Source organism: Mastomys coucha, unplaced genomic scaffold (assembly GCF_008632895.1).
Source record: "Mastomys coucha isolate ucsf_1 unplaced genomic scaffold, UCSF_Mcou_1 pScaffold23, whole genome shotgun sequence".
Lineage (NCBI taxonomy): Eukaryota > Metazoa > Chordata > Mammalia > Rodentia > Muridae > Mastomys > Mastomys coucha.
In genome coordinates, this window is record NW_022196906.1 from 88096424 (window position 1) to 88108573 (window position 12150).

The window sequence follows — 12150 nt, forward strand, 5'->3', positions numbered from 1 at the left end:
ACCCTAAACTGGCTTAAATATAGCCCAGGCTGTCCTCTAACTCAATATGTACCCTAAACTGGCTTAAAACTTGTGATGCTCCTGTGCTACCTGCTTTAGTGTTGAGATTTGGGTGAGAGCTTGGTTTCCCTAACATTTATTTTTCTAGCCAAGTTACTTCTAGAACACAGCTTATTTATCCATGACACTTTGAAGTTCCTATAGTATTTGAATTTCAAAACATTTCCCACACTTTGCCTATCTACCAGTCATGCAGAGAGCTCACAAATAAATAGACAGCAAAGTCTGGATGAAGATATAATCATTACTGTTAAACTATGAAATCAGATCTGCAGTGCTAGAAATCGCCCAAGTTAAAATAAGATAAAAGCACCACAATGGGGACCCCAAGAGAGAACAGAACACCCCCTTAAAGACCCTGCAGAGAAATGAACCCTCCACAAGAGGAAGGACAATTTGATGACCTATAACAGCATGAATTTCCTTTTGCATTAAGTTAAACAAGAGCGTCTCAACTTTTTCCATACATAGCCTCCTTCCGCTCAAGAAAGACTTCTACAACTCTGAATGTAATGGGAATATAAATTAAATATTTGACAAGAAACCATAAAACTATTTTAAAGCAATCATTTGATATATAGTTGCATCATTTATTAAAGAAAGGAAAAACAGATACCAAGGAGATGAATGTGTATTTAATTTTATGCAAGAATTAACTCTCAGTTGAGTACCTAATATTGCAAGACAAAGAGCATCTCATCGTTTTTAGAGCTGAATATTTTAAATTTGAAATAGTCAATGCTGAGAATGCTACTGTGTATAGGTACCTACCAGAAATTGGCAGAATTATCTTTGGAGCCATTTCAGAAATTACTAGTCATTCTGTCCTAAGCCCAAACAAAAATTCATTTTTTTTAACTGAAAACTTATGCCAGCAACTAAAATAGTAATTTTTAATATCAAATATTCTAACATAATACAATATAAAAAACCACTTATTTGATATTCACATGTCAAGAAATGATTGTAAGAAAATATAAAGTTTTCTATGGCCCAACATTTCTACAGCTTATATAAAATTGTTTGCAATTCATGAGACACAGCAGTTCCCAATCTGTGTCAAAGTGATCCAGGCAGCAGTGACTGACGATGTATGGGGTGACCGTGAGCTCTGTGCTTCGCACACCACAGAGTTTGAAATCTAGGCTGTAGTGACGTTACAAGATACAACACAAGCAATCGCTGGCATAACTACCTCAGATTCATTATTTACTTGATTTTGAATTAATTTTTGTTAGTTGCACAATTTAGAATTCTTTGACTATTACCAAATTTTCCCACAACCCCCATATTTGGTTATGTAACCCCTTCTGATGCTGTGACCCAGTTTACCAAGCGGTGGCCTACACTACAGAACACAGTATGGCAACAGATATGCATGCACGTACACAAGGAATGGGTTGTATTCATTTGAATACAAATATTTTACTAAATATAGAGAACATTCTAATTGCTGATCCTGGTCATACAAAATTTTTAAAAAAAGAGACGAGGTTGTCATCTTAAACAGATTGCAATTTTTTTTAGAAATATAACATTTAAAGATAGAAAATGTACAAATTATATACTTACTTTGTCTAATTAATCTTTTGTCGGCAACTAAAACATTTTCAGCATCCACAATGATTACCTTCCCATCTCTTGGACCAACCGCAAAGTTGTCAAAGCTGACATCCAGGAGGTAGAGTGCAAATTCAAAGTCATTGTTGGTAAGCTGCTCTGCGATCTCCATTAGCTGCCAAGCAAGGTCAACTCTTTTCTCCCATGGTGCATTAAAATAGCTCCACAGTTCTTCTCCAACATAATTTACAGCTACCATTCTTCCACAAGCTCCAAGATATTTAGCAAATGGCCAGCCTTCATCAGACGGAAAACTCTACAAAAGAATTATCTTAATATTATAACACAGTCTGACGAAGTTGCCTGCGGTGTCTCTCCCCAGGTGCTGTAAGTGGGGATTCCTACTAGGTACAGTTCACCAGTATAAACTTCATCTTCCTTCCTCACTCAGACCATTACCATAGACCTGGAAGAATGGGAAAATCTCTGTATTCAAAATCTGTGACAAGTACTACTTTTCAATATCCCAGAAACAAATTTATCAATATACGGCAAGAGACATTGTCTTTGTTACCAATTCTAAAATCATTTATACTTTTCTATTATCTTTTTGATTTCTATACAAACAAGCAATCAATGGTTTCCTTTGAAGGGATAGTCGTGAAAACATTCACCTGGTTAGGCACTGTGCTTTGTAGGCAATAAGGATAACTACAGAGGCTTTGTTTAGCTACAGGCTTTTATTTTAGAAGAACAGGCGCTGAACAATTCCTATGGTGTTAGTTAAGTACACTAAAGTTTATACACTTCTAGAGGCCCTAACCAATCCAGAAGCAGTCAAGACAATGCTGGGAAGGATTACTGGATGTTTAACAATATCCAGGCATGAGAAAGAATACACTGGTCTCAACATGGCCCCCATTATGAGCATCGAGGGACTTGAGTTAAGTCTTATTTCAACCTTTTTCCCTATTTCTAGCTTCAAAATTACTTTTTTTCCCCCACATTAGTGAACTTTTCTAATGGGCTTTTTAACTACTAGGAAGATTCTAGTTCTAAATCAAAAGTAATGTCTTTAAAACCATGAATAAGTCATTTTTAACTTAATTATCACCTAGATCTGCCCATGATCCCGTGCTGAGAATCCAACTCAAGGCCCTGTGCATGCCAGGCTTTACAAACAAGCAGCATCCTTGGCCCCATCAAAGATATTTTCTACCACTAAAATGCACTGCAACCAAGATGAATACCGGAAAAAAACAGAAGATGGTTAAGAGTTAATTATTACTTTCATGTATAAGGTTACAAGGCCAGGTTTGTGTCAGTCTTATTCTTAGCTGGAAAAAAAATTATGAAATGATAACTTAAACCAGCAGTAAAGGAGTGACATAAACGAGGAAGAAAGCAAGCTCAACCTTAAAACCCTCCAGAGATACAACTTCTATTGTCAACTCTAAATAACCCACATACGCTTGAAGAGCCAGACATGTGGCCTTTCATCTTAAAAAAAAAACAAAAACAAAACAAAAAAAAAACCCCAAAAGCAACGCTAATTTTGCCTCAGCTTTTAATGGTACAATCTTCAAAGTCCTTATGCTAGAAGAGAAACATCTTTAGAACTACATTCTCACTAAGTCTAAATAAACACAACAATCATACTTTGCATATTCAACTTTACTTTTAAGTATTCTATAACAAAATACTAATTATATGAAAAGATACCATGGATCTTAAATATAGTAAATTAATGGATTCACTTTGGGGGCAGAAACAACAGCTACTTAGTCCTTAGAAACTAGAGGTAAATGTGTTTTTTAGTCTTTAACAACATTTTATGTCTTCTGGGCACTGAGAAAAGTGACAGACAGGCTGCTCATGTGAAAAACTGTTCACAAACTATACACTGTTTCAACTTTCCTCTCAATTTAAAATATCTCATGACCTTGACATTTTTGTTAGACAACTGGCTACAACAGACTTGCCTATTTATAAGTGTGAATGTATAAAGATCCTGATATTAAAATGGAACACTAAAAGTTTAATAAGTATGTGGAATTACATTATTTTATCACGTAAAAAGGAAAACAAAACCACCTCCATACAGCGTATTATTCGCGCGCCATATTGTAGAACAGACACAAGCATATCTTTGTGAAAATAAAATGGTCTTTGACAACAAGAGAAAAGGGATCCCTGCCAACATCTGCACATGCACAAATGCCTCCTTGTTTTTGGAGCCTTTCCAACTGGCAAACGACAGTCAAATGTACACTTCATTACCCGCGCCCCTCATAGAGGAGGGTAAAATATATGAACAAATGTCATATTGAACAACTTTTATATTAGCATTGTGACTGCTCATGATTTTTAACTGACATCTTATGCCTCGTTTTAAGAGACAATTCTTTCATTTGCTACCTACTCTTTTGGAAGAGCTTTAATCACTGAAGTCACACCATTTGCTTATAAGGCAGTACTATTTCATTGTATAATCAAAGCACTCTTCATTAATGAGAACTGATTTTTATTAAACTTGCTGTAGTACAAAAGAACAAAAATAAAATAAAAAAAAAAAAACAACAACAAAAAAAATGGCTCAGGGTTGGAAGCCAAGTTTTAAACAAGCCTGGTTTATAACCAAAATACCATAGCCAAGCCAGGCAGAATTGGAAAGACATTTTGAATTCATTAGCACTTGGATTTGTTAAATATAAAGTGATATTGAAAACATTTTTTTTCTGATTAGCAAACTCCTACTGATATAAAACACAGTAGCTGAGATTAAAAAGTTTATTATGAAGGCCTAGATTTCCTTGCTTGAAACAAAAATCTGAAGACCAGATATTCAAACTTTCTGAAACCAAAGAGTTTCACTTCATCTGAAATATGCAATTATTTTATTTCATTATTTACTATTTACAATTGAAAAATGTGCAAGTGCTTCCCAAATGATGGTGAATTTTCAGACTTAGAACAGTACCAATGGCAGATGTAGCAGGACCTCTCAACTTTTTATAAATGTTTATAAATTATTGCCATATACAAAATATATAGACTATCAATGTTATAAAAGTAAAGACTGCATAAAGGTACAACACAGCTGTAAATCTATATTTGCTTCTCCATTAATGTACTTTAAAAATTAATTTAGTGACAGCACAAAACAACTCTAGAATATTAATGTTAACATAAAAGTATGAAGTATGTGGTGCAATGCTAGAACACTTACACATATGTGTGAGGCCCTGTAAATGACAGAGATCCACAGAGACAGAGAGAGATTAATTAAAATACTTAATCAGCATGATTAACAGCTAGGATCTAAATATTAAACATGACTTCAGTATTAACTTGAAAAATAAAATGTTTTTATCTTGAAATATAATACAGATTATCACATGTAGGCATTTTGTTTATTCATTGGCAATAAAACCATAAGTTCACAAAACTTAAATGACGTCAGTAACACCATGTGCACTGATACTGTCTAAAAGCCAGAAACAGGAGAGGAAAAAAAAAAAAAAAAAAAAAAAAAAAAAACTCATGGAGCTCATACATGTAAAAATTAAGGGAAAAGACTATAACTCAGTTGTTACACTTTCTATAGAGTACAATCTTCAAGAGGACTTCTACACTAAATGGAAAATATTGCAGTGTGTAAGAATACTGGATTTGAAATTATAAGGCAAGACTCAAATGCCCACCTCAATCTCTACCTCTCAATACCTGAATGTAATCCGTGCCCCGCCCCCCAAACTCTCAGTCAAGCTACTTCTGTCATGTGCTACAACTTCATGGGCATTTGTTTTCACTAAGAATACAATTTCAAACGTTAGCATACACCTGGATGTTCTTCCCACCCCTACAGTTAGTCTAATAAACACATGTAGGGCTGGCTTAAATAGAGAACATAGAGGGGAATAACCCTACACTATTCTGTATCATATCTGCTGGAGAAATGCTGCTATGTGTCAACAGTACAGGTTATGGAGTTGCCTTTATAAAATCAGAGAAAATTCTTAAACAGTGGAACATTGGATTGAAAATTGATGGCAGTCTGCTTTGAATTTATCTTGACTATTGCAAAAGAACTATAGCTGGCCTGACTTTGCCTCTTATTACCCCTGAACTGTATGGCAATTAACACTGTGCTAATAAGTTAGATTTATAATCCACATAACCAACTCAACATATTTGAATAATTCTTTCTTTCTATTGAACACAACGATTTTGTTTTTGACTTTTGGTAGTAAGCAGTTAATGAAGCATTTGGAATGTTTGTATGTATTACCACATTCTTTAAGTTTTGTATTATTGCACTTATGAATAGATTGTAATTTTAATAACATCACTTTTTTTTTTTAGGATAATTGCTAACAAACTTGTATAGCCCACTAGGAATTTAAAGCTCCTTGAGAACAGTGGATAGATTTAGTGGTTCTTGATCATATTTAGAAAGTGTTATTCATAGAAGTCTTCTATCAAGAAAATAAGTACATGTCTGGATGAATGTGTAGACTTGGAGAAGCAGCTCTTTAGAAAGTTCATTAAACTCACAGAGTGCATAGGCTTTTTCCCTTTGGCTCTGGACCTGCCTGAAGAAAACAAAAGTAAAAACATCATTCCAGTTTTACAGATCTCAAAGGACTTACTAGTTCCCTATAAATGACATATGACTAACAGATTAAAATAAAGCCAACTTATAAAGGCTAGTGCGCTGCTGTCTTTTACTCCTATGTAACCACTATTAGTTTTATATACTAAAATTGAAGTACACAAATATTTGTCATAGAATACTAGCATTCTATTGAAAAGTATATAACTTCAATTCACGAGAAAACATCAAATGAACACATGAGAAATGTGTTACCATTTAGGATTTTTCTTTTTTTTTTAAAGGAGATTCCTAATAAACTAACTTCAAAAAGCCTATCACTTATCAAAATATACAACCTAAAATGTCCATCAGTTTTTCTATAACTAGCATTTCTGCACAAAAATACACAAACTTTGAACTTGAGAACATTTGAAGAAAAGCAAGTACTATAAGGAGTACAGAAATGTTTAGAGGTTTAATTCCAATCTTAGAACTATTTTAAAAGCCCATATCTGAGTGAAATCCCAGTGTGGCAATACATGTTGTAACAGCTGTTCATACAGACTAGTCAACTATGCTGTGCTGGTGACAGACTAACATGTTCACAGTTTTGGGAACTGTCTAGAGGGGGAATACAGTAAAGTTACTAGGAAGATTTAATAGTTACCTAATCTTTACTAGAATTGCTATGAGATCTTAGCTTCTTAATTTAAATTGGGGAGTAGCGGCCAAAAATTTATCACAAATCTAGCTGACACCTAAAAACTCAAGATATTTTAAGTCTCAGGATATGCCTTATTTATAATGAAATCATCTTCTGAATGTCATTTTCCACCCGCTTCAAATTTCAACATTAACCAATGCTTGGAAAAGAACAAGATCGCCCCCCCCCAAAAAAAAAAGAAAAGAAAAGGATAAGGTTGTTAACTGAACATCATGTCAAATGGCTGTTTGTAAAATTGAAAACCAATGTCTCATACATTAATACAAACCCACTTAAATTAAATAGAAATAAGTCATCTTGTAGAACAGCTTTTACACACACACACACACACACACACACACACACACACACACACACACACACACTGCCAAAACTCACTTGGCAAAGCTTTATGCAAAAATGTACTAATCTCAACAGATCCTTTCTTACCTACTCTACAAACAGCAACTATTACCCACATTTCCAACTTGAATGTGTAAGTACAAACATTTGCTACCAATTAAAAAAATCACTAAAAGAAATAAGAGCACACACTCTTAGGACCCGATAACCTAAGAACGTGATCTTACTTTCTTCAGTCAACACAGTACTGGTTTCCTTGGTTCCAAACACAACCCTTCTTAAGGACAGAAAAACATCTGCCAACAGCAGTGTCTTCCACCATTAAATAAATGCCAGGTACTGGTTTACTGAGATTAGTATTCTGATTGTCTTAAATTTAAGATGAACTGAAACCCAGTTTCCCCTGCCCATTTCTTAACCCAACAAGTCTTAGAAGCTACTTTCCTTACATTCATTTTCCGAAACTTACTTTTAATTCTCCACTGCTTTGAATAAACTCTGAGCTCATCCAGCCTGAGAACCCTCTCTCTATTTTATACTCAATTAGCCTTCCCTACTCCCATGCAAGAGAGGCCTCCCATCCGAGGCCCTCCCTGATTTTTTGCCACCAGAGTTTCCTTGTCCTCTTCATGAAATGTTAAAATTCAAAATTACCTTGTTCTTGTGTGCCACCCAATCTTAAAGCTGAAGCTGCACAAACTCTATCCTGAACTGTCACCTCGGCTGTAACCCAAAGGTGTATGTATACACAACAGTGGCTGGCAGTATTCAGCAATGGCATCCTAACTCTGACGTCACCTCTACTTTACATCGTTCAGCAATATCAATGTACCGAATAAAATTATAACTAATAATTTATCAAGGAAAATAAATAAACTTTTTTGTATTTATGATACTTATTCTATCTACTCCACTTACCTCATATGGGACAAATGTCTAGCCCCCTTTTAAATGATTGTCCCCAGTAAACTAGAACCTGAAGTAACAACTATGTAGATATGTAGGGTGTGTGTGTGTGTGTGTGTGTGTGTGTGTGTGTGTGTGTAAGGGAAGTGGCATATGAACATCTGTCAGGGTAAAACCTATGTATTCCGGCATATATATAGCATAATATACTAAAGGTAAATAATAGAGTACTATAGCTGTCTGAAAATTAAAAAGCTTGCAAAGAATATGCTGTAAAGATTTCGTGTTTACAAATTACAGGTATTTTACACATATTACTTGAGTATGTCCCATCTCCTTTCATCTTTAAAGCAATCCTGTTTGGTAAGCACTAACATCCTCATTCTATTAATTAAACCTTAGGGCTGAAACATTTGAGTGATGTGCCCACATGTTATTAAATGGGGACGATCTGAGCAAAGACTTCACTTTTAGTTCTCCACACTGGCAAAATCTCACCCCTTCAGTATCCCCTTTGCCCTCCCACAACCCTCAAATGAGGCATCTAATGTGTATAATAAACTTTCATTGTAAAAACACTGCCATTGGCAGATGTTTTACTGTCCTTAAGAAGGGTCATGTTTGGAACCAAGGAAACATCTAATGTGTAAAATAAAGTGGTGTGTGTGTGTGTCCTACACACTAAGCTAAGTACTTGCGGCCAAGGGTAGTCTCCCTAACCTTTTAGTGCAAATGCCTAACAAGACAATTTGAAGAACAAACAAAGTTCAATTATTTTGACTGCAAGTCTAATAAGGTCTTTAGTATTTCTCAGGCAACTTCTTTGAAACTGATAAATTGGATAAATGATTTTAGTATATATTTTTCCTTCTTTATCATTTTATTTATTTACATTTCAAATGACATTCCCCTTCCTGATTACCCTCCCCCCAAATAAACCCACCACTCCATCCTCCTTCTCCCTCCCCTCTTTAAACTCCCCAAAGGCCAGGCCTGGGGACACTGCCTGTAACCCTAGGACTTGGGAAGTGGGACAGGAAGATCAACAGTTCATGGCCAAAACTAAAACTTTCCAGGGTTTATAATTAGGATGGATAATTACCCCCCCTTATACTCATTTCACAATGGTTTAAAACTTACAGTACATATAAGAAATGCAAGTCTTTACATCCTCAAGGTCATTATTAGTTTACTATATAGATGAATGGAAGGTACAGGAATCAAAGTCAGCAATCTGTGAAAACTCAGTAGCAATCAATGACAGAACAGGCCAGAGCAGCCACAAGCTAAAACAAGAATTGAACAAAACCCAATCTTACAATCTTCTGGAAAACTAACTGGCCACCCACAGGAACTGTTCCAGTCTACAGGAACAGAATAGCCAGCAACAAAGACGGAAAGATTACTATTTCCAGCAACAAGTAGAAGGCAGACTAACCCCCCATGCAGTGGGAATGTAGAGGCATGCTTCCTTAAGGATGTCTGTTTCATTGGTTTTTCCCAATTAAATAAATAAATGAAATGTCCCTTCATTTTTGGACCTGAGGTATACAAAATTGTTTTTGTTATGTTTATTTGTATTTTCATGAGGTTTCAAGGGTCAAACATGTTAATGAAACCTCAAATGCAAACCCCCCCACACACACTCACAGACAGAACTTATGAATTTAAGATTACAAAGTGCTGTCCTCTGCCCTGCAGGGTGTGGGACGCACAGCTGCAGGCCTAGCACTGGAGGCTGAAGCAGGACGACAGTGCTGAGCACCAAGAAAGCAAAGCACCAGCCTCTACTGTGTTCTGAAGCCTAGACGAAGGAGTCCAGCTATTCAGTCAGATACCAGAGGGAGACAAGGAAGGAGCCACAGCCTGCTGCTGCCTGAAACTCCCAAGGAGAAAACAGCCATTCTGGAAACTACTGCTAAATGAGATGCTTGGCTCCTTACTTTTCTCCTCCTTAACAGGACTTTTGTTTTGAAATCTGAGTACATATGTGTAAAATTTAGATATAAGAAAAGCTTGAAAGATTTTTTGATCTGGCCTCAAACTCACACCCTAGCAGGAACCCAGCACCCAAGTCTAGTCCTCTTTTAGAAGAGATTAATTAAATCCATTAGTTAAAGCTAAACTTAGAAAGCAAACGACAGCAACAGAGAAAAACAGATTTCTCAAAGCAAGAATTTGAGACTCCCCCCCCCCCACACACACACCCCAATAGGGCAGAATCAAAGGAACTAATTCAATAGACCTATTTAGGAGAAAAGAAAGTCACTCCATTAAAAAAAAATGTTTATCAACTTATCCCAACATTTATCTCAATGGTCATAATCCTCTTTGTCTATTTCAAAAAGTTCTTATTAGCAAGGCACCAAGAAGTTCACCGTCCTGAACTCAGGCTGCTGCTAAGTGCTCTCTGCAAACTTCCATGGGCTCTGTCAGAGCGGATGAGATCAGCACAGCTGAGGTTCAGCTCAGCCTGTCAGCAGCCACACTGTGTGTGTTTCTGGAAGCTGACCAAACGTACTAGGTGATTTCAGTCCCCCTCTGTCCATGTGCTAGCATTTGCTCTCTGTCAACCATGCACCACACCCCACACAAATGCCCTGTAGATAATATTTTGCCTTTTACTAGTAAAAGGAAAGCTTAAAAGCCACAGCTTGAAACAATGATAATTGCATACTATAAAAATTAAGTCCCATTAAATCCATGATTCAGAAAATGTAAGGCAAATATAGTTCTACCAATATAATACAGTTAAACAAATTCTTGGCTCTTCCCCCTAAAACAACCAAGGACTTTCTTCATTTGCCAGCACTCCTAAATCAGACACAGTGGCCGAGACTCAGAATCTCCACACACTCCCCACCCTGACCTCGTCCCATGTGCAAGAACAGGGAGCAAGCACAGACACCAGCAGAGAAGTTACCTTCCAATGTTCTACGGCCATTTTTAATGACCCAACATTGTTATCACACACACAAAAAACAACAAACCCCACTCTGGGCACTCCCCGATCCAGAGGATGAGGGCCTGCTAGGCATGAGAATACACCTCTTGATGAGTAAAAATGTAAAGGAAATTATCTGCGGAAGGTCCTGAGAACTGTCTTGTCCATTGTAGAACAGCTTTCCTAGAAGCAGGACACAGCCACACTCCATCACCAGTAAGAACATTAAGCAATTAAGCAACAGGAAGGGCTGCACTCCCTTTCAACTTCACACTGGAACACTGACAGCCTAACTACAGTTTAACACAAAGATGTGTGTGTGTGTGTGTGTGTGGTTACAGACAACATCTTCCAATTCCCTGCTCAGCCCATAACAGAGACCTCATTTTTTACTGTTTCTTAAAATCCAAGAGCTAATGAGTTAAATTGATCTGTATTTTCATTTGTTTCACTAATACCTTAAACAAAAGGAATTTTTTTTTAAGTTATTAGATAAATTAACTTAAAAGCATCACTACTATGTTACTTTTGTGAAGAACAGTTTGGTAATGCAAGTTCAAAGGGTTTTTTTTCCCCTAAAATTTTAGACAATAGAAAATGTAAAAATCTAGTTTGTCATCATCCAGCATCCAAAAATTCATTAGGTGGCTCCCTCTCCTGGAAAAAAGTGAAAGGTGAGTTCAACTTTAAGTTGTAAAGCATGAGTTCCTTAAAAACACCTTAAAACTATATGAAGCAAAAATAAAGAAGCAAATGTGAGTGACTTTTCTATTAGTACCAAGACAGCTGGCTTTATAGAAACTGTACCACCAAATGTACAGTTTGCATAGCTAACAAGTAATGTAGATGATGATTTACCATATAAAAACAGTATTCTTCACTACAAATGTGGATATACTTTTCAACTTACTGATTCTCAATCACACCACACATACTTTCAAACCCACTACCAAAGATCAAGTGTTTCTGTAAGGGAAGCAGCTACTCCAGGAGGATTTTAGGTTAAGCTCCACCTCC

The 12150-nt window shown here is 36.3% G+C and overlaps 1 protein-coding gene across 1 annotated transcript in view; it reads right to left on the minus strand.

Annotated features, from left to right (window-relative positions):
- Dipk2a (divergent protein kinase domain 2A) overlaps nt 1-12150 on the minus strand; it is a 19577-nt gene that overhangs the window by 4619 nt on the left and 2808 nt on the right. Inside the window, exon 2 of the mRNA XM_031343534.1 lies at nt 1633-1936. Coding sequence (XP_031199394.1) covers nt 1633-1936 — 304 coding nt within the window. The remainder of the gene's footprint in view (nt 1-1632; nt 1937-12150) is intronic.